The sequence below is a fragment of the Alligator mississippiensis genome, chromosome 1 (assembly GCF_030867095.1).
Source record: "Alligator mississippiensis isolate rAllMis1 chromosome 1, rAllMis1, whole genome shotgun sequence".
In the NCBI taxonomy this organism is placed as follows: Eukaryota; Metazoa; Chordata; order Crocodylia; family Alligatoridae; genus Alligator; species Alligator mississippiensis.
The window spans coordinates 180636030-180659878 of NC_081824.1; the positions used below are offsets into that span (position 1 = coordinate 180636030).

Consider the following 23849-nt stretch of genomic DNA (forward strand, 5'->3'; position numbering starts at 1 on the left):
CCCTTGCAGTGCTCAGTTGGCCTGTGACAGAATTAATCCATCTATCTGTTGTTATTATTTACTATTAACTCTTTAATACTGTATTATTTGCTTGTCGCATTTATCTTTCTATTAACTGTTGTGTGTATAAGCTATAATAAATTTGCCTTTGTTTCACTCCCAATTCTGCCTCCTCGATCCCAAACCAAACAGCCCAGTGGCTGATACAGTTGCAGCACCCAGTCAGCCTGCAACTAAATTAATACACTCACAGTGCCCAGCTGGCCTGTAACAACTGGCTAATTGTATTAACTCTTACCTTAAAACCTTTCTGCAGAATAGGAACAGGGAAAGAAGGATTGGGTGTGGAGCTTAACCAAAGTCTAAACTGAGGGTCCATGTTTATATTTGGTTGGGTAAATCTGTAAAATATGATTGCATATTTTATTTAGAAAAGAAAATATTGCAAGCCTGCTAATAAACCATAAACTGGCCAAGAGTACAAGATTTGTACATTATCTTTTCACAAACAGAAAATATAAGTTTCTTTCCTAATACAAATGTTTATTCACTACTCTTAAATTTTTCTTAGAGTTAGACCTCTCTGATGAGTTAGTTTAAAATACTAAAAGAGGAATAATTTGTATCACAGAAACAAGAGCCAAAGAATAGTTAGGTATCCTGGTTAGTGATAACCCAAACTTTGCTGGTCAATGGCTAACTAGTCTATAATAACTATGATTAAGTGAGCAATAAATGTGTAAACTTGCCCGTTACTCAAAATAGACATTGTATCTGTTATACAGTGGCAACAGTAACAAAATGTCTGATTAAATGAAATAATATTATCCAATAAATAAATCAGGCTGGACTAATAACCCTAAATGAAAATATTTCCTGATTTCTCTTCTCAGATTTTATTTTTATGTTGTCATAAAAAGATAGATACTATATTTACATTAATTGTTTCATATTTGAATTAAATTTTATAATACAATATATGTCCTGAATGTAAATGAACAGCACTTACGAATCAACAATAGTACAAAGCCTGGGCATAAATGATGTAGCAAGGTGGCAGTTTTGGAGAAACACCCATTGTCCGCTCACAATCTGTGCCTGATATATCAACTCTTCAGCCTTGCTCCCCTGCCCACGTCCCAAAGAAACCATTTTCACATGCTTTGTGTTTCCTTTTAGTTCCTGTGCAAGGCGTAGGAGATGAACAGTTGGGTCTGTTCCTGAATTAAAAAATATGGATTTGGTTTATTTACACTGCTATAGCAGTTAAACTAATGATGATTTCTAACACATTTGGAAGTTTTTCATCATTAATTATTTGACCTATGAGAATTGAACTTCGGGTATTATAATTATTATTTTTGCAGAACTGTACATTTCAGTATATAAGAGTTAAAAGGTATGGAAAATGTGCGATATTATACTCTCAAAAATGCACTGAAGAGTAATAAATAAGAAAAATTGTTTCCCTGGAAATCTCATTTTGGTATACTAATCAAATTAACATATTATTAACATAATATTATTTTAAAGCTTGCAAAATAGTATTGAGCCAGATCTCTTATATCCATATAAAAGCCCATGAGAGAGATGAATGGAAGACGGTGAGCCTTAGGTAATGCAGAGTTCTGAAGAAGAGGGGCATGAAATAAGCAGGTTACAGACAGAAAGGCATGATGCACTCTGGCAATTTATCAGTAGCTCACCAGGAGAATGAATAAATATTAGGGGGCTGCTGGCACAGGAATCTTCATAAACTTCTTTCAGATTAATCCCTCTAGTCTGAAGAAACCTGGCTCCTAATTTCTCAGTGACAAATTCTTGTACTGCACCATTTAAACTTTCTGGTCTGAGAATTTTTATCTGACAATAGAATATAAGTGATGAGAAAACAGCATGAATCACATAATTTACGTTAACACTAGCACAACAATGATCCCTTTGAAAGCTGAAATGAGGTTGTTCATACTGTTTAGTTCAGAAAGGTTCTGAGGTTTCTGTTTGTCTGGATTAGTATTAAAATCAGTAGGCCAATGTACACATCTCACTCTACATGAATCTAAATGCATACGGAGGCAAAGCAATTCAGTACATAGAAACATGGCAAGAAGTACAGTCTAATGAGGACTGAGGCAGGAAACAGGGTTAAAAAAGGTAGTAAAGAATTTTATATACAAAGAAATTGGTATAGACAGTTATTTAAGAGAATAACCTTACAAAACGAGTAGATGGTAAGTTTGTCTGCATGTGAGTGTGACTATGTGTATGCATGCATATGCATGAGTGAAGGATGGTGGGAGCGACAGGAAGCAAGAGTGAGACTGTCTGTATGTGTATGAGAGGCAGCAGCTTATTGCTGCAGGAATTAATTATGGCACATCCTTAAAATTAATAAAGCTAGGAATTGAAAACTCTAGCCCACTATATGGTTGTAGGTGAGAAATTGAGTTTCTCAAAGTAAAAAAAAAACTCACTATTCAGAAAGCACAAACTATTTACATTTTAAATAGCTTGCTGCGAACTGACTCCGTTTTATTTGCTATAAGATTTTGTGTAAAATGTATTTTGAAATATTAGTGCTAATAAATCCCTCTCAAACCTGTACCTAACCAAGCTATCATTTGTAACTAATGCTTGGTAAAAGAATGTTTCCAACTCATTTTGTTTTCTTACCAGTATAAGTCTTTGAAATGAAGAAAGACTCTCCCAGGGAAAATTTACCAAGGCACTATTGAGATCAGTGGTTTCTTCAATTACTTCTGATTGCAGATCTGTATCAGTTATAGAATAATTAAACCAAGGTTGTGGACATACAAAAGAAATTTAAAATCATAGTTTAGCAATCTTACTATATTTTCAGTGAATATATCATCACAGTATCCATTGACCAAACAGCATAAAGATAGCTTTAATTTATCTTGTACGTTTCAGTGGCTCTATTAACACTATAGATGTTCTGATGCTACATTGATTACCTTTACATTTCTTGCAAAAGAAACAAAACTATATAGGACATTTCTAAAAGAGTCTTATGTATGTGGCTTATGATGTCCAATGATGATTATATCCTCTGTGTATGAACTGATCTAGAGGTGCTCCTCAACCCCCTTTATATTCATTGATGATCAGTCTCCTGGTGTGGTTCTGGGCTGAAAATGATAATCCTCAATGGACATTATCCTTATCTGCTCCTCACTGAAATAAGAACACAACCATCTGTAGGGCTCTTATTTATCAGCTTATACTGTGGATGCCTGGACAAGAAACCGATTTGATACACATCTAGTACTGTCCAACTTTCAACTCACAAAAGATATTATATAAGTATATGACACTATGTGTCCCCAAAACCTGACACCTACTTTCACTACAAAACACCAATAGGTCTTCAGTGTCTGCAATTAGCTGGCTGACTGACAAAAAAAACCCAAACAAACAACCTCTGGAGAAGAAATGACCTTATTGCCTTGAAATCTAGAAGTACGCTTATCAAATCAATGGACTGAAAATTAACCTCATAGTCATCAATGGTTCAATGTCTAATTGGGAGGAAGTATCAGCAGAGGTTACCTAGGAGTCTGTCCTGGGTCTGGTACTGTTTAATATCTTCACTAATGACTTGGAAGATGGGATTTTGTGCAGGCTTAGTAAATTTGCGGATGACACCAAACAGAGTGGAGGAGTAGACACTTTGGAGGACAGGATTAGGAGTAAGAATGACTTGGATAAAATGGAGAAAATGGGTCAAAATTAATCAAATGAATTTCAACATTGACCTACATTTAGTGCGGAACAATCAAAAGCAAATTGGGAATGACTAGCTGTGCTTCAATACAATACAAAAGAATCCGAGGATTATAGCGGACACTAACTTTTGCAAAAAGCAAGAGTTTACTGGGTTCTATTAACAGGATTGTCACCTACAAGTAAATGGAAGTGTTTCTTTCATTTTCAGGGGTAGATCTGAGGTGGGGTGAGGGGTGTACTAGAGCACTTGCATCCCTCTGATTCCTGCTTCACCCAAAGTTTAAAACCAGCTGCCTGGAGTGGCAGCAGTATTTCTAATTGGGCAGTTCTGAGGGAGTTGATTGACTTCATAGTTCATTGTAATTTACCTGAACCCTTCACAACTCTGCTTTCCAAAAGTGTTAATGATCATCTCTTCTTTTTAATGGTCTGGATGTCCTACCAATCCTTTGTTCTACAATTTTGCTTTGTTAGCTGTTCCTGGTAATGAAGTTCCCTCTTCACAACCCTGCAGCTTTAAACTCATTCCACTTAAGTTATATTTGTTTTTACTTCAATTTTAAACTGAATAATACAACCCTAGGCCCCTAGCATGTTAGTAAAGTTTCTAGTTATTTTAACTGGATAAAAATGTGTGTTGTTTTATATGTGATGATGCACCTCACCATCTGCACTCCCTTTTCAAAATTTAGATCTGCACATGTTCACTTTATTTGGCACCAGTGAGGCCTCACTTGGAATACTCTGTCCAGTTTTGGGCACCACCTTTTAAGAAAGATGTGGATGAGATAGAAAGAGTCCAGCAGAGAGCAAGAAAAATAATAAAGGTCTAGGAAACATGACTAAAAAGCCAAGGTTGGAAGAACTGAGTGATTTAGTCTGGAGAAGAGAAGACTGAGGAGAGACTTAATAACAGCCTTCAAATACCTGAAGGTAATTATAAAAAGGAAGGTGATAGACTATTTTCTGTGATGGCAGGGGATGGGAGAAGGAAAGCCAGCCTTAAATTTCAATAAGGGAAATGTAGACTGGATATAAAAAAATATTTCTGGCTGTGAGGATGGTTAAGCACTGGAACAGATTCCCTAGAGAGGTTGTGGAATCTCCATCCTTGAATGTGTTTATGAGTAGGATAAACAAACATTTCGATGAGATATTTTAAACAGCAGTGATTCTGCCTTGAGCAGGTGCTGGACTAAATGACCTCCTTTCATTCCTGTTTTTCTGTGGTTTTAAGGATTTAGCTAGGTTGATCTTTGGAACCAGATGGAAAAATAGGTAAAGTATTTTCTGAACTAGCTCTGTGATCCATTCTGTTGATCTTCCCCAAGTTAGCCAGTTATCTATGTGTGGGTATGACTAAACTCCCTGACAATGAAAGTAACTCCTAATAGGCACTTCATGAAAACTCAAGGTCAAACAGGATGATTTGAAATTGACAGTAATTTTTCCTGAGTGTTGGTTGTACTACCCCTTAGAAATAAGCATTTTGTAAATTGAGGATATAGAATTGGTATTAGTGATTTAATGAAGGCATAATGGAAATGAGAATTATCAGATGAAATCTTAGGTGATTTAAGTATATGTTAAAACATATGATAGCTAAATGGGTGTCTTTCCTTTCTTTTCTTGAATAAGGAAGCTGGATAAGTAAGATCCCTTTCTCTGAATTTTGAAGAACTCTATTGTACCTAGTCCAATTAGAAAGTTCCTATCTTGCTGTATGAGGTTTTTGAGAGTGGTTGGTTTCTGAAAAGGAACTACATTGGGAGGTGATGTAGAGGCCCTCTTGAATGACCTGCAAGACCCATAGGTTTCTTGTAATCCAAGCCCATGCCTCCTTGAAAAAAGAAAAGTGGGAATAGGATTGTGAGAGGATGTTTAATAGACTGTTCCAGTATGCATGACCATCTCAAAACAATTCTTTTTCTGAACCTGCGCAGGCTAGGAAGTGGCAGTAAAGGATGAAACTGATTTTCTCTTCTGAAATTTACAGCTTCTGGATTTTCATAATGCTTCTTGTAGTATGAAGGAGGACCCTACTGCAACCTTTGTTTAGAAGAAAACTGTAGTCTAAAAACTGTAGGGTTTTTTTTTTAAATATGACATTTTTATGCTGACAACCACAAATCTTTCCTAATATAAATCCATGTGACTACTAGCCATAAGACCTGTATCAGATGCATCTAATGCTGCCTGCACAGATATCTTTGAAATCACATAATTCTCAAAATATAGAGATTTTAAACATCTTCTCTAAACTACATTGAAATCATGTCTGAAATCTAGTATTGTTCCATTCCAGGTAATTGTGCTTTGTCAGTATGGCCCACAAGTCTTTTGCAGATTTCAAAATCCCTTCATTAATGAGAAAGGACACCTTATTGGTTGGAGGAAAACTAAAAACTTTGATGTTTTCTCTGACTCTAAATGGTCCAAAAGGATTTTTCTTAGGCCCTGGGGTACCAAGTGTGAAGATGTGTCTACCTCCACCTGAAATACCCAAATTTGTACCATAAGTTAGTACTGCATAGGTCAACACTGTGTGATGACACGCTTGCTTTGGTGATGGGTAAGTTTACACTGAAGATTTACATATGGACAAAATTGCTGATTTAGTGGAAGGCAAGGAGATATGCATTTTTGGTGCTGAAACAAAAGAATGATGTAGTATTGATTTCAATAGTGCCAACTAATCTCTCCTTGAATGCTTCTCCTGTCATTGCTCATTCATTAATTGCAAGGGGGGACTGGTGCCAGGGCGGCTGGCTAACAGTTGTGCTCCCCTTTCCTGCAGGGTGTGGGAGTAGCTGCCATGATTGCAATTTACATGACTTTCTTGAGGGGTCTGCAAATTTGTAGGAAACACAGTTTTTTCCTAGACTATGAAGTCATTTATCATATCAGTCAGGCAAAGGGATTATCCCTCCAACCAGAGGAAATTACTTAAAGCCTGGCAATTCAGGCTCTCATATAAGACTGAATCTTGATAACGGCTTTTCTACCTAAGCTAATTTTTAACAACCTTTGTTAATTTTTTTTTTTTGGCCAATGGGCAAAAAAATCAATTGTAAAAAAAAATATAGTAATTGAGGGACACAACACTAACAGAATATCCCAAAGTAGATGCATAACCTGATTTGTTCCAACGCTGTGCCAATGTCTGGTCACAAAAAGAACTGAATGGCAACTGGAGTTCTTTATGCCCTTGAGAGGAGAATGTTACAGTGTGCACAGCACATATGCAGCTGCTAACACAGTCTGTCAGTAAGAACTTCTCAGATTTCTAGACAGACAGTGAATGTGCAGCATGAATAAGACCACATGTACAAAAGAAGAATGTAGCTGTTCTCCAAAAAAGTGCAACCCCTGCCACTTAAGCCAATGGAGAATCTCAATTTGTTTTTAGTAGCATAGCCCATTCACAGCACTACAGCATGCATGTAAGGTGAATTTGAAATACTTTATAGATTTATGTGAAAGGTTCAGCTTAAAAGTAAAACATATGATGTCTGTGTGAATCCTGAAAATGACTCCCTTCTTCCCATCACCAGGCTTCCTTCACTTTAATTTTACAGTCTTTAGTGGACAAGAGTGATAGCTCTCATCGTTCCCTGTCTATAATTGTTTAATGATGTTCTTCTGGCCCACAACCCTATGTGACATCTATGGATGGAAAGCGCAAGCATTGTTGCTGTTATACCTGTCTCTTGTCTTGCTCCATCCCCTGTAATCTACTGGAGCAGTTTGGAGGTTAGTTATATTTCAGGATCTTGAGACTCAGTTCAGGGAGACTGTGCATAAAATTAAATAGCTAAGTAGTCCTAATGACTTTAGTAGGACTACTCAAGTACTTAAATCTTGGTCTAAACTAAACCAGTTAAGGATGTGAACTTTTACTGATACTCATATAATTGTACTGGAAAAAACCCCCAGTGTGGTTGCAGTTATACTGCTATAAAAGGTCCTATAAACTAGCTTATTCTTCTTACTGGGTGTGTCTACACATGCATTTGATCCAGGATCAGTTTACTTCTGAGTAAACTATGGCTGCAAACTACTTCCTCTTCCAGGGGCCCTGTAATGGGCCCCTGCCACCACCCTGGGAAGCTCTAGGCTCCCTCTGAGTGCTAGCTCAGAGGCTGGCAGGGGGCACCTGGCCTGGACATTACACATTGCCCCTGAGGGCTGCCTGCTACTGGAGTGGGAACAATGTCCCCCTGCCCTGGCAGCAGGGAGCTCCTGGCCCTGTCTCCCCCATCAGAGACAGGGGACTTGGAAAGAGCTGCAGGGGAGCTCACTGCTAGCTGCCCCACTGGCAGATAGGGGCAGGGGGCTGGAACCTACCCCAGCCCTGCAGCAATTTTCAAGCCCCATGTCTTGATCACCCAACTGGGGCAAGGAGCTGGAATCTGTCCCTGCTCAGGACAGTTCCCAGCCCCTGCCCCACACATGTGGTGGAGGCTGGGGAGCTTGCTCCATGCCCAGCTAGGTGCTTGAGGAGCTGAGTAGGGAACCAGCTCTCCAGCCTGTTCCTCATCCAGCTCCGCACTCATGGAACTGGGTGGGAAACACACTCCCCACCACCCACCAGCAAGGAGCTTCTAGCACCAGCTCCACACCATGGGGCCTGCGCTGGGAGACCCTTCTCTCCCAGTCTGAGCTCCATGGTCATGTAGTAGTATAAATGGTATTAGTAGTATAAATGGTATTTATACTACTAATTTATACTTTTTAGTTGTGATATAGTTAAAGTGATATAACTGTATGTCTACTCAAGTTCTAAATATTTTGCTGAATAGGAGTCCTGTAAACTTCAGTCTCCTGGTGTGTAAAGTCACCACAAACCTTAGTTCTTGATGAACTTACTTCTTTGCTAAGCAAAGTTTGGGATACATAACTTTTTACACAAGGATAAAGTTTAAGTTTAAAACAAAATAGAGCAAAAGAGTACTTTCCTACCTTGCTGTGATGATGCTGACATGTAACAGGTGCTAAGTAAAGAATATAAATTATTGCTGTTTAGGAAGAAGCTCCACTGTTGGGAATTTGACACAAGGGATTCACACAAAAGACTGAAAGGCTGCAGATGAGCACTCATGTATTGACATTCCTTCCACATAGATTCAGTCATCCACAAAAGATGAGGACTTTTATTAAACATATATGAACCTAAGCAACAAAGATTATTTAGATCTAATCAGAACACATTCATACTTTGCTTCTTAAATGTGACAATAGCCTGCTAAATGTAGTTTGATCATTAACTAATGATATAACTGAGAAAACACAACATTTTAGAAAGATTGTTTACACCTTTTAGATGTTAAAAAGAAAAAATATTTACCTTATAGTAACTGTGGCCCTTCAAGATAAGCTCTCCACAAGTATTCCAGATCTAATATGCATGCATCCCACGCGCATGAGACTCAAGTAATTTTTAACAGTATCTACTACCTATCTGTGTTTTTCATACACTCTGAATCCCTCGCTATTTTAAAGGAGGTATTGTCAGAGATTATCTAGGTCCTTTGCTTTCACTGAATTCAAATGGAAGGGGTTCTATAGTGGGGAAGGAGATGGAAATTCATGTGAAGAATCATCGTGGCTCTAGGGTAAGTAACCTTCCTTTCTTTGAGTGATTTTCTACAAGTATTCCACTCCAGTGCTTTACAGAAACTTATGCCATGGAACAGGTTTTTGGAAGCCACTGGAATAATGACTGGAGGATAGTGCTCCCAATGCAGCATCAGACCTTGAAGTTTTTGCCAAGGATTTCTGCTGAATGAAAGTGAGAACTAAGCTATAAGTAACAGCTTCACCAATCAACAAAATGGGAACACTTCTCAGAGATGTTTGGTTTCTGACTATATTAACCCTAAGCTGTTAGGCAGATCAAAGTGGGGTGCTTTATAGCAAGTCTTAGTACAACCCAAGGCTCATTTCAACAGCTTTTGAGCAAAAATAATCTGCTTCTTCATTCTATTGGCAAATAATAAAATAAAATCCAAAGAGTGGAGTTAAGCTGCTCTCGCTATAGAATGATGTTTTGGAAAGACAACAAATCACAGAGTTACTTGATTAAGGTGAAAGTCAAAAGACACTTTAGTAAGATCCTAATGTGAGGTCTGAGAATAAGTGTATCTTTGTGGAATACTGTATGAGGAGACTGCACCATAAAAGCCTGACCATCTTCTAATTTTTTGGCCAATGTGAAAATCATAATAGAATACTAATGGCTTAGAGCTGGGGCCCATTAAACCTGTTAAGATAAATGCTGATGTTTTGAGATGTTGGAGTCTCTCTGACCAGCAGAAAGGTATTAATAAAATCCTTGTAGATTTAAGGCAGAAGACAGTGTTGCCACCCAGTAGGGATGATGAGTGACGTAACTGCCCAGTATGGCAAAATAAATATAACAGATTCCAGAGCACTTTTGAAACTGGGCTAGGAATTGATGATAGTAGCAGGCAGGGCTTTTACAGTTATCTGATGTTTTGCAGATTGTAGGTAGTCTTAGTGGAATCCTTTCTGCTCAAGCAAGGGTTCTCAACCTTTTTAGACTCAGGGCATCCTTTGAAAAACACCAATTCTTAGCTTTCACTTTTTTTGACTACAGAAAAATAATAGAGCTATTCCCTTGCAAAGAACTCAGAAAGACCACAATAGGATTGAATGATTTTGACACTATGGATTCCTATTTGAAATCTCTGTGTTTTTCTTGAGAATCATGTGTGGCACTAATAGTGTAACCCCCCCCCTTGCAGGATCTTGTGACACCCTAGGATGCCACAGTACCCTGGTTAAGAATCACTGCACTAAAGGCTAGAATGTTTTGAATCACCAGAAACAGGATTTATCAGATATCAAATCAATTCCCCAAACTTGGAAAAATAGACCCTTTGGTTCTGCACAGCTCTCAAGCACATCATTAATCTTGCTGCTGAGAGTTCAGTGGAGGACATGTTTTAGAACATGAAGTGGCAGACTGTTTACTTCTCTGAAACATCTGCCTTTTCCTTGGATGATCAAATGATCTCCATTATCCATATGATTATAGACTGTTTCCATTGTCTCTGATACTGTTAAACTTTACATACTTCTTTTGGAGCCAAGGCACACAAGCTAAGGAAACATAAAATGGCCTTTGAATTCTTCACTGAGCATATAGCCTTTCTATTTCTATTAAATAGGTTACAGCCCTTGAAAAAGGAGGTTCTCAATGATCATTTAGACCTTCTCCAGCATTCCAAGACTGCGAACAAGAGGTATTGAGGGTTGGATGGTTCTAAAAAGATGCAAGGCCCATGGAATGGACCTGGAAGCAAAAGCCAACTTTCTTGACTGAGGCCACAGAAGTTTGAGTCTGATAATAATCCCGACTTCTTTCAACAAACTTTTCTTTACCAGTCTACCAGGCATTGAGGAGTACAAGTTGTCAAGACATTTGTGAGAGTCATTATATACTACTTTTATTGGGATTTTAGGGGGGTTGACAATTAAGCTCTTGGAAGACTCAGTAGTCATTGGATTGATTTGGGACCATGGGAATCAGAGCTTTATCTCAGCAAGACAGAAAGTTCCTAGAAATGGCTAAGGGTCTGGGTCCTGCTAGTTTTTCTATTAGGGAGATCTGCCTGCACTGTCCAAGGCTTTTCTCTGCTAGCTGCTCAAGGGGCGGGAGTGTTGCCAGACACCAGCCCCCAGCTAGCACTCTGAGGCAAGGGCGGGGGTGCAGTGCATGCATCTGCTGATGATACGGAGCTTTTCATTCTCCCTCCCTGCTTCTTTATACTGTCTGCAGCAAACTGACAAGCAAGCAAGTCAGCAGGGGGCTGATAACAGTGTTTATCACTTCATCAGCATAACAATAGCTTCTCTCTATTAGTTCAAACTCTTCTTAAACAGCTTACCAGCTGACCTGTTGATTAGCTCCAAAAAGCCCTAAGCAGTCACTGTTCTGTCTACCTGTTTCAGTGAAATTGGAGAGAGACACACACACAGACACCTTTCAGCATTAGCTAGCATACCACATGCCTAGGGTCTGTGAGGCTAGGGTCTGTGCTGTGGGAGATAGGAGGGAGGGAGGTGGGGATGCCTGCTTGTCCAGCAAGCAAGGGGGAGGTAGGGCAGGGGGAAGCCAGGCAGAAGCCTGCAGTCTCTGCCGAGCTCCAGCCACAGAGCAATGTGGAGGGGCCAGCTCTGTTGGGGAACAGAGAGCACTGCCCAGCCCACAGAGCATGCCAGGATGCTGGGGGAGTCTGGTTTACTTGCTGGTAAACCAGCAAGGGTCTGGGACAGACATTGCATAAACCGGTTTGAGCCGAATCAGTTAAGTCTGATACTACATTCAACCAGGTTTATCTCAAACCAGTTTCAGCCATTTTCAAAATGGTTTATGTACACTGGACATCTGTTCTGTTACAGATTTAAACCAGTTTCTGATCACTTAAACCCTTTTATGGGTAATGTCTGTCCCTAACCCCAGAGGTGAACAGCAGTTGAACAGGCTTATACAGTAACAACTTGCTTCCAAGTTATCAGTGGGATTTATTCAAGAGCCTGAGCTGTCTCCTGTGTTGGTTCTGCTTGGCCCCTCATGAGGCTCTGAAGTAAGAGTTTTAAGCAGGATTTCCTAGACTTTTGGGTCCTTTTGGAAAAAAAGCAGTATTCAGATTATTAATGCAGCATGTTCATTTCCCCTAAACAGAAAAGGCACTTAGAATATCCCTCATTGATAAAATGATTCCCTCACAAGTGAGGCAAGGAGGGACTGGATAGCTGTCACACCCATTACACCTTCAGCTCTAGAGTGCATTGGGTGCACAGGCCACAAGCATGGCCCAGTAGACACTGCTACAGAAAATATTCTGATACTGTGTGCATGGGACACAAGCAGACCAGGAATAGAATACAAAGGAATAATAAGCAGAAGCATAACTGCATTGTTACATGTTCATTACATGGTTCTTCCAATGACAATCATAGTTTCATTAGAAATATTATTATAGAAAGAATATACCATGTCATTGAAGCCCAAATATTGTATCCTAAAAGAAAAGAGTTAGCTGCTATAGAATCATGATAATAAAATATTTTCTTGGCTTAAAATATTAATTAAAAAAAAAGAAGCATATTCAATGTTATCACACAATCTAATATACAGTTCAATTATTTTAGTGTTGGACAACTCAAAACTGAATGTGGATATACACAGACTAGCCAACTGCCTGTCAAGAATGAGGGGGGGTGTGGGTGGGGACAGAGGCCTGAATCCAATCCCTCCTTCCCCCCACCTTTGGGGCTGGGCCCACTCCCCCTTTCCTCCCCTCTGCTGCGGGGCCGGGCCTGCCCCCCTCTCCCTGCTGCCGTTGTGGGGCTGGGCTGGGCCCAGCAGCCCCCCCTGTCCACTGCCATTTTGAGGCTGGACCTGCCCCCCCCCTGCACTGCAGAGCTGGGCCCAGTGCCCCCCCTCCCTGCCTGCTGCCATTCTGGGGCCAGGCCGGGCTGGGCCCAGCTCTTCTCCCCCACCCTCCCCACCACCAATGTGGGGCTGGGCTGGGCCCAGTGCACCCCCCCCACCCTGTCCATTGCTGTTTCAGGTCCAGGCCCACCCCCACCCACCCTGCTCCTTCCCCTCTGTCCCCACTGTCATGGTGGCATCAGGGCCTGCTATTCCCCTCCGCCACAGCAGGCCTGGGCCCATTCCCCCCTCCCTTGTGCTGCTGCTACAGGTCCAACACTTTCTTTACTCCCCTTGCGCCAAGGTCACTGGCTGTAGCCTTGGCCCCACCCCGTCCTCTCTATCCCTGTTGTCATGGCAGTGGTCTGCCACAGCACTGCCACCCCCTGCAGTCCAAATGCTCTTGGACTGGCAAGACAGCCAATCAGAATGCGAATAAAGCATTACAGACAGACAGACAAATAGATTACAGCTTTTGTAATAGAATTAGTCAAAGTTTGCTCTCCAAACCATGGGAAACACTCAAATAATGTTTTAAATATATGTTTGTCACTTCAGCTCTTTCTTTAAGACAGGGGTATCAATCTCATACCATGCCAGGGGTTTGATCCAGAATGTGGAGCTCCTCCTAAGCCAGATCTGAGAGGCAAGTGGTGGTGGAGGCAGCGATAGTGGAGAAGGAGCTGGCACTTCAGGGGATGGGGCAAGTGGCTGGAGGCTGAGCAAGGCTGTATTGACACAGCCCTTGCTTGTCCCCCTGCTGCTGAGGGCCATGTCTAACAGAGCCATGGAGCTCCAGAGTCTGCATCAGCCCCCCCCTCTATTTTCTTGCTAGCTATTTTGGATCTGGTTTACATTAAACTTATGAGGCCCCCCCGACTTTAGTGAAGTTGTGTATATGTTTAACATACACATCCATATATGTATAGCATATAAATGTTGCTGAGGGGCATAGTTGAGACATAACTTATACTGTTTACTTTCTGAGGCACATTTGCATCATTTACCTTTATCTTCAGACTCTGATTGTGTGGCAAATATCGTAGATAATGTGTGAGAGTAGAGGAAGGTTTTCCATTCATTTTCAGGTAGGAATCCAAGTTCATCATGGACTTGATTTTCACTATAGTTATTTTGCATGATTGTAGCACAGAGCAGAAAAGAGAAGCAAAGTTGGGCTTTAGTGAAGAGGGCAGAAGAAACTATCTGTGGAGGGGAAAAGGTTCCAATACAGATACAGAAATAAGCTTAGGAAGTACAAAAACATTAAAACATTTCTTGTAGTATTATAAAAGGTTTATGTGTAACTAGATTTACTGTGACCTCTCACCTTATAAACATTACTTGTCAACAGGTCAATTATATCTTTAAGATGTCTATTAAAGTTGTCTTTCTCATCCTCGTATTTTTCACAGTCCTTCTGAATGAACTCCCTTCTGCTTAGCCTACTAGGGGCTTGTACTGTTCCAGATACAGAAGAAGTTGAATCTGACATTGAAATCTGCCTCTGAAGTTTATTTATAGACTCCACAGATTCTACAAAGATTTTATGGAACCATTCCAGTGAAAACTGATACATATAGTTGATTTTAACAAGATCTGCTACCACAAAGTAGAGTACAGCACCTCGAGTTGCAACAGGGAGATAGCTTTTGCGTGCTTTTTCAATGGTGGCCTCTGTTTTTGCTGATGCTTCAATGCGTTCAGAGATCTCTTTTGAAGTAACTTTTGTTCTTTCTAAGTTGTCAAGGAGGTCTTGGTCATCTAGTATGTGCCCTAAAATTAAAGTTTTATTTATATTGAAAATTGACGATACAAAGGAAGATGCATGTAATTTAAAAATAATCTAGCTAGTTTCATGGAACTAACTTCATAAGGCTTGTCTGTGGTCAGACCTTTAGTAAAAATTTAGCTTCAAGATGCATGTTAATATCAAAACTACTTCATATTTGTTATCTTATTTTCTTGGCCACAACTCACACCTTTCCCCCAAAAATCAGCTCCCCGAAATTGGGGTACATGTATTAAGCAGGGAAGCAGTCTTTTTTGATTCCTGCTCTGTAGTGAAGCAGCTATAGCATTACTATTCAGGCAGCTATGGGAGTCAATTGACTTAGTGGCTCATTGTTCTTCACTCCAGAGGGGTTAACAACTGTCTCTCCTTTTAAATGGTCTTGATGTTCCACTAATCAAGCTAATAATTATTAGGGTAATTTTGCTATCTGCTAGGTTTTCTTTATCTCTACCCTTTTATTTCATAGTCCTGGAGACTCTTCAGCTCTTTTCAAAATCATAGATCCAACCCTGGAAATCAGTCTTCAGCAGCAGCAAGGGTTTCAGCTTTAGTTAAGCAGAAAAGGGAAGGTAAATCAGCTGAAGATTAGGCTCTGTGCCTATTCTGTGCAGTCATAGCTCTGGAAATTTATTTTTTTTCATTCTGCCTTTCAAAAACAAGGTGCATATAATATCCTGGCATGCAAGTATGTGAGAAAATATGGTACTTGTATTTTAGAAGATGAAAATGTAATTGTATTTTTATATGGAGTTTATATCTCTACCTTGAATTTGAATCTATTTGTATTATGCAAATACTTATAATTCAGATTTATCTGCATGCCATAGATCAATTCTAATCCAGGGTTGTCAAAGATGCAGCTTGCAGGGTTGCTCTATGGACCAAGTCGAATCTGCAGACCAGCCCTGCACTCCTCATCCAGCCCGTGGGGCAGCATGAGTTCAGTACCCCTGTTCTAATCAATCTGAATTTACAGAGATAATCCAGGCTACTGAGAACTTCATACAAAAGAGCTAGTAAAAGAAACTGAGACAAAGACTTATACAAAACATGCATTAAAAATAATCTATATCACTATACTAAAGGAAAGCTCATATAATTACATATAATATTTTTTCTAAATTTTCTTTAAACAGACGTACATGCTTTCTTTAAACTTTTTGTTTACCTTCTGCTTTCTGTAGCAGTGTCAGAGACTTTTGTTCCAAGTCTCGGAGCATGACTAGGTCAGCAGAGATACTCTCAAATAACTGATAATGTTGTTGCTCTAATTGGGGTGTCTCATGAATTACTACAGTAGACAAGAGATGGTCTTGCAAGCTTTGGAATGTTACAGTGAAGTTGATCATTGTGACCAGGTTACAAACCGCTGGGAGGAAATGGGGGTTGGCTTTTTGTGTTGTCATGTATAATCTGAAAAACATGTCAAGTGTTAAAGGAATATCCAAGTAATGCAGCAAATCAAAATTTTCTCAAAATATACATTTTATTGTTTTGAAATTCAGGTAAGAGATTACACTCATTAGGCAAGGTAAGGAGAATGACCATACTTGGCATGGAATTCTATTTCTTCCTGGTCATTACTAGGGCTAAAACATGGGAAGGCCCTCTTCCATTTTGTTGCCTGTGCATGTACTCAGGCATGTACATAGTTGTTGTCTATATGTCCAGATAGTCTCATCCAGGAACAGAACGGCTATTTGTGTGCCAGTCCAAAAATGCCATATAGATGATAAAAACATGGCCACTTGGATGACCAAGAAGAAAGAGAATTCCATCCTTTGCCTGTTCTATGAACGAATGAACTTATGACTTCACTCCATCTCATGTAATGTATGTCTGTGTAGGGAGACCATACATTCCATTTTCACTGGGACATTCCTGTTTTTAACACATGTCCTAAACATCATTTGAACAGGTTTGTTTAAATGAATGCTTTCATCCAGTTTTTAGAAATCTCTGTAAACTTCCCAGGGCATGCTCTGATGTGTATTTGAAGCAATTCAAGTTCCTCTAAAATCAGAATCGCTTCAAAACCAAGAACAATTCCGGTGTACAGGTACTCCCTCACCCACTTGCACTTCAACATACTGCAGCAGCACTCTCTAGCACTCCTACCTCCCTCCTGCTCTCCCATTCTCCTTTGCTCCACAAGACTTTTCAGGCTGTCCTATTTTGAGACTCAGGAAATCTGGTGACCCTATGTCTAGGACACCCATTGACAGGATTGAGCCATTTTTTTTCTGGTAGCACTGGCTATCCTTTTTCATTATTACCATGTTAATGCCCCTCACCCCTGGAATTTTTGCTGGAGGCTTCAGGAGTAAGTCCTGTCTTTTAGCTCTGGTCACTGGAACAGGTCTTCCACTATGCAGAAACCCTCCAGCAAATGTCTGTTAGCATTAAAACAACCACTTGGTAGCATATATCAATCAATTTGTAAGTTTAAGTCTCCATTTTAAAGGACAAAAATCAAATTTGAATTTTAGTAATTTACGAGATTACTAGGATGGGTTGAATGAGCAGAGACATTGCTAACAGAAAGAAAATGATCAGATAAGAAATTTCTTGAGCTGTTGCAAAGCTTCTCTGTTGTTATAAAGAAATTTATCAGATATGAAATGTCTCATTCTGTTGAACAGTTTCTCTCCTCAGTCATCTCTAATGGGAAATAGTGAGAAGTCAATAACAGAAGCAAAGACGCTGCCATGAGGTCCTTTTAAGGGTGTTGCAGGGTGCGAGACAACATTAGCATTGTTGGGTGTGTAAGCACTAAGCACCTACACATGATTAATCATATTCACCAACAGTTAAATACCAAACGGGATTCACAGTGTCAAAAACATTCTGATCTGCTGTAGTCTTTGTGAGTTTTTTCCAACAGATGTTATTTTTCCATAGACAAAAATAAGTGAAAACTAAGGGTTAGTATTTTCTGAGGGGTGCTTTGAGCCTAAAAAGTTTGAGAACCATTGGTCTAAACATTCCTTGGGAAGTCTAGCAAATACTGTAGCAAGGAAATCCCTTGGCTTTGTGCATCTTAACCCTTGCTAGAAGAGGGTCCAAATAAAGGATAGCAAGAGATGTTTGTTATCTACTCATGACCTAAATGGGTGTCAATGTTGTGCCTTATGACAGTATTTCTGGAGTTTTTTCAATTTGTTTTTTCAGATTATCTACTAAAATATTTATTATATATTTTTAAGTTGTTACATACTTAAAGTTCTGGAAATGCCAGAATTGTAATTGTCCATGTAACCTTACTTTGCCCCTATGTTAATATGCCTTATAATATAGTCTTTCATTAAATGATCAAGTTCTATTCAGATCTCTGCCTTATTCAGTTCACAGGATGGTCTATACTCTGGGAATCAATAAGGGGTGTCTAATGAAGGAAGCTGCTTTCTGCTGCATCTGTTGCAGAAATTTGAAGGTTTGTAATAGGGAAGGCACAATAACATGCAATAACTAATATATAATTCTATAATTAAAAAAATAAATTATCATGTATATGCACAAGATAATTAAGGTTGCCCAGGCAACACTAATAGTGGTGTTTCCTAACTTCTAAACTTTTTACATTGCAACTTTAGCATTCTTCTAATACAGCTTTTCTGTATGCAAGCACAGGTAGAACTGATAATAAGTTGTTATTTCCTACCTTCTGGTGCCTGTTGTTCTCTAAATGTAGGCCTCTTGTAATATGTAATATATAGTTTAATCTAATAAGTTAGTAGCTAGAAAAATGCTGCTATTGAGGACAGTTACCTGAAGTTGTGGTTGTATTCAATTTCAGAACCTGCAATTCTGATGTAATCTTTACCTACTTTATTGTAGACTTCCTTTTTTAAGATTGGCTCCAAACTTGAATCCAATGTTTCAGCAAGATCCTAAAATCAATTAATATGTTGTCCATGTTGCAATAGTTATGGTACTTAATATGCCTAAAGAATCTAAAATAGACTTCTGGAGTTTTATTGTTGAATTTAATTGATGGAAATTCACTTTTAAAAAGAAGCAATGCAGTCACTGTTTTATTCTAGTGGAAAAAAATATCCAGAATTAATGGGTACCATACAAGTGCTCCAACATGTTCCAATTAGAACAGTGGTGGGCAATTACTTTGGGCAGAGGGCCGCTTACTGAGTTTCGGCAAGCCATCGAGGGCTGCATGACAGGCAGCCCAGGGCAGATTAATATTCATTTTCTAAGTTTTTTAGGGGCCCCCCTGGCTGGATAGAATGGCCTGGCGAGCCGCATCTGGGCCCCGGGCCGCATTTTGCCCACCCCTGAATTAAAACATGTCAGAGCTGATTCAATTAAATGTGTCTGCTAGACCATTCTAATTAGAATGCTTCAGCATGATGCAGCATCACATGTATTCTGTGTCCTGCATTTCAAAATGGCAGTGGGAGTGCTTTAACTAAAACTACTTGGACGAGCTTTAGTTAAAGAACTCCTGTGGACATTTTGAAACATAGGACACTGAATACACATGATGCTGTGCTGTTTTAATTAGAGCAACTGTCTGGGAGTCGCGCTAATTAAACGCCCCCCCTGCACACCTCCGAGTACATGTATAGAGACCCAATAACTCTAGGAATGACAGTATTCACAATGCTGTGACAATAACAGGAAATCCTTTTATTCAAAAATCTTTTGTAAAAATGTTTATAACTTTTTTTTTTTAACAAAAATATTTTTGTGAGCTGAAATCTTTTATTCTTGTTCTTACCACAAAGAAGCATACTGGAAAGATCAGTAACATTGTGAGTTAACTAAATGGGACCTTTTGTCAATTAAGAAATAATTTGTGGTAAGATAAGTCAAGCCAAGTTTATTTTTATAACTTTAAGACAGCTATGGCTCTAGTCTCAAAGAAAGCATTCAAGCATTTAAAATGTTTGAAAAAACCTGACATTGGAAATAATTATGGACTTAATCAGATGCCCAAGATTTGTGTGGCAGGGATCTTCTCCAAGTAGCTGTTCCCACCAAATTCAGGTAGGGCTGGTGGGATAAGCTAGGTACCAGCAGCAACAAGAGCTCCTGGGGATAAGGATCCAAGCAATGAAAGGGGACAAACATCATTTGGCCAAGGAAAGGCCCATTGTTACCCTACTGTTCTTTCAAAAATTGTCCTGTAACTTCCCACATGCCCTGTCCCTACCTACCTGGGAACTAACAAATGTACATAGGCAATGGCTACCTGCAGACACCCTATTAGAAAGACTCCTTTGGTATCCAATGCTGGGGAGTTGGAGTAGGGTGAAGTGGGGTGTTTGGGACCCAGAACCACTGGATAATCTCAGGTCTTCTGAGAAGAAGTTTTCTTCTGATTCACTAGAAATTCATGTGGCTGACTGATGGTTTCATGTATGCAAGTGTTATCCATTACCTATCAGAGCCTCTGGTCTGATTTACAACACAAGTTTTATCTCAAAGTAACTGCACTGACATGGGTGAGGTTGCTTCAGACTTATACCATCGTGTGGGAGAAGAGAATCAAATTTCTAAGGTTTTAGACTGGTATTATGTATTAAATATAAATGAAGAATATTAAAGCAAGTAAAGCTACAAACTATCTGATCTTCCATCACTTTCCTATTCTTATATTTTGGGTGATTATTTAAACTCCCTTTATTCTTATAAGAATTTCATTTTTCTAGTTTTTCCTTTTGTTCTTCACATAGAACTCATCAGACATTAAAGCCAAGGTACCTTAAGTAAAACAGATTCTCCAACTCGCACTGCATTTTCAAGAGTTCTTAAGTAACTGGAATCCGAAGCATGAATTTGTCGCAACTTGCCCCCTGCCATTTGACATATCCATTTACAAGCCTGTCTCTGTGGATCAATTAGTAAAGGCCATCGCCACCCATACTTGACAAGAATAGCATTTTCAGTGGAGTACTGGTCCTGAGGTAAACCTTCATTTTGCCATTTTCTGACCTAGAAGAGTTTTGAGTTTCCATATTTATTTTTGACAATCCTTATTATTTTATGAATAAATTAGTTACAAATAACTAGGCATAAAGATTTAAATCAAGGACACATAATAATCATAAACAGCTTCATTAAAATACTTGGCTCTTTGAATTTTACCCTCACTTGGAATCAGGTTGAGTTCTCAAAAGGGAAAGCTATCAACCACCTGAAAAATCTTGTAATGTGCTTAGTGTAAGAAATCAAGAACAAAATAAAACAAACCACTTCTCTTACTATCTTATTCACTGCCCATATTATTACCTCATTCTTTTCTGTCATAGCTGCTATTAGAGAATAATTTGGCGACATGGGAATCATGTTCTCATTACACAATCTCAGACATTCATTCGCTAGCTGCTGACGATATTCTGATGTTAACACTCCACTGTAGACTAGAGATGCTGCTGAAATAAGGGCATCACCCATGATACCATGTAGCTTTTGGTTTAAATTATTAACTGCTTTCTTCCATCGCTCCTAACACACACAAATAAAAAAAAGATTACAACCCCCCCCACACACAACTAAATTACTTTAAATTTATGTTAATATGTACCATTTAATTAGTATCAAAGTTTACATATTTCAACTAAGCAAAATAGGAACTGTAATAGGGTCTGTATCTAGTTATCAGCCCACATCAGAAAAATATAAAAAAGTAAAAAAACTTTTGAGACTAAAATCTTGTATGTTCTGAGACCAAAAAGTAAGCCTATCAATAAATGAAAAGCAATAATACCATCTCATCCTCCAGAGCAGTGCTTAATACAGATGCTCTATTCAGACGCTGAGTTGCTAGTTCTTTTCGAGTTGCTAGCATCGCTTTCTCAGCTGCACTCTCTTCATATCTTGCCTCTAAATTCCGCTGATGTTCTTCAATCTAAAAAACAATTAGCAGAATACAGATCAAAATTGTTATTGTATAGTTTGGCTAATGATTTTTGCTTGCCTGATTTACATCAGACAACTTTATCTGAATCATGAGAACATCTAGCAAGATCTTGTAGAAGATTAAATAGTTGGTCGTATTCCAGATAGCTGGCCAGTTGGTCAGGAATTTTTCAAAGAAACAGTTTCTTTCACTAGAAAAAGGCCAATTTCTCAAAACTGATTTTACGGGAAGTGTCAATTTCAACACATTTCTTAATCTATAACCTGGAAAAAAGTTTCGAAATTATTAAAACATCATATTTTGATATTTAGAAACAAAAATTAATTTTTATTAGGTCAAAATGACTTTTTATTATTAACTTAAAGCTGATTATAGTAAAAAGAAATAAAAGGATCAAAATCAAAATTAAATATTTAAGAAATATGGAAACGAAATGTTCTGACTGACCTAAACTGAAATTTTTTTGGATTATTGATAAATAAATATATGATATTTTTGTTTTTCATCCTACTTTGTAAAGGGGAAGCTTTTAGAATATTAAAAAATTTCTCAGAACAGGTAAAAGCTTTCCTGCTGAGTTCCTGCACTTACATTTTAACAATAGTTTTTTTCCATGCTGTGTTGCTCTAAAACAGGTGTGGCCAGCCCTCAACATGCATGCCACAAGTGGGACATGTGACACATAAGGGAGTGGGCAGGCAGCACAGTGAAAGATAGGGCAAGGGGCAGAAGGGAAAGCAGCAGATCAGACAGGGTTAGGGGGCTGAAGTGGCACTGTCAGGTGCAGGACTTTCAGTTCTGGCTGCCTGTATGGCACAGTTGGGACCAAGAACCCTGTCAGGCATGGGACTCAGTTCTGGCTGTGTCCCACAGGCTGCTGGGATCATGTTGTTGGCCTCTTGGTTTTGGCTGTGCCCCATGGGCAGCAAGGACTGAGAGCCCCATCAGCTGCAGGCCTCTTAGCTACTACAGCCATGGGCCACTGCTGCAAACTTTCAGCTGTGGGGGTGAATGGAGTGCCCCATGGCTGGAGATCACAATGTCTGGGAGACTGCAGCAGCTGCAGTCTCCCAGTGGCAGACTGCCTACGCATGCAAATTAAAGCTGGATAAAACCAGCTATAAAGTTATTATGCATTTTCAAGCATAATAACTTTATAGCTTATGAAACAGGGAATCCTTATCCTGTTATGGAAAAGCAGAATGGCCCCTTTAAGGGAAGCGGTTTTGTGAATTGTACAAAGGCATTTGGCTAGGCTGGAGTTAATAAGCAGCCTTGCCAGCAGGTCAGCTGATAGGGGACATGACCAGAAGGTGGCAGGGCTCTGAGCATATAAGCAAGGGCCAGGCAATTATTTTGGCTGGAGGGCCACTTAACAAGTTTTGGTGAGCTGTTGAGGGCTTCAAGGGTAGACCTGCCCCTTGACAGGTGCCCCGACCCCTGATCGCCATCTTGGAACCAGAAGTCCTGTCCCCTAACCCTTGACCTTTGCCACTGGAAGTCCCTCCCCTTGCCCTCAGAAGTATTCCTTTTGGTTAGAGGGGATGCCATCTTGGAACCAGAAAAAAACCCAAATTATATTTAAAAAATCAACCAACATACATTAATTTGATTTCAAAAAATATTTTTGTCTTGATTTATATGCGTTTTGTGTAGTGTACATTAGGGTTGTACTAAATGGGCCGTATTTAAGTTGGCTTTGGCCAAAATCAGGGACAGTGAGTCGATGAATTGATTCAGATCACTGCCCCCTATTCAATTTGGCCAAATCCAAAGATTCAATGCTGATTCGGAGAATCAGCAATTCAACCATAAATGGCTTTAAATGTTTTTTCTACGTACCTCAAGGTTCCAGGCACAGCTCGTGAATGCTGCAATGCTGGAGTGGATGGAGTGTCCCACAGGAGTGTAGGGGGGGCCCCTGCGTTCTCGGTGGTGAAACCAGAAGTGGACTGGAAGTACTT

General features: G+C 39.5%; 1 protein-coding gene across 1 annotated transcript in view; it reads right to left on the bottom strand.

Moving 5' to 3' along the window:
* The window catches only part of DNAH14 (dynein axonemal heavy chain 14), a 277358-nt gene that overhangs the window by 30322 nt on the left and 223187 nt on the right, over positions 1-23849 (bottom strand). Inside the window, exons 50-61 of the mRNA XM_019483009.2 lie at positions 21733-21873; positions 21255-21470; positions 20727-20957; positions 18774-18895; positions 16174-16418; positions 14541-14986; positions 14218-14416; positions 8710-8919; positions 2674-2771; positions 1707-1863; positions 1010-1220; positions 299-401 (exon numbers count right to left, since the gene is read on the bottom strand). Of these exons, the coding sequence (XP_019338554.2) occupies positions 299-401; positions 1010-1220; positions 1707-1863; positions 2674-2771; positions 8710-8919; positions 14218-14416; positions 14541-14986; positions 16174-16418; positions 18774-18895; positions 20727-20957; positions 21255-21470; positions 21733-21873 (2379 nt within the window). The remainder of the gene's footprint in view (positions 1-298; positions 402-1009; positions 1221-1706; positions 1864-2673; positions 2772-8709; positions 8920-14217; positions 14417-14540; positions 14987-16173; positions 16419-18773; positions 18896-20726; positions 20958-21254; positions 21471-21732; positions 21874-23849) is intronic.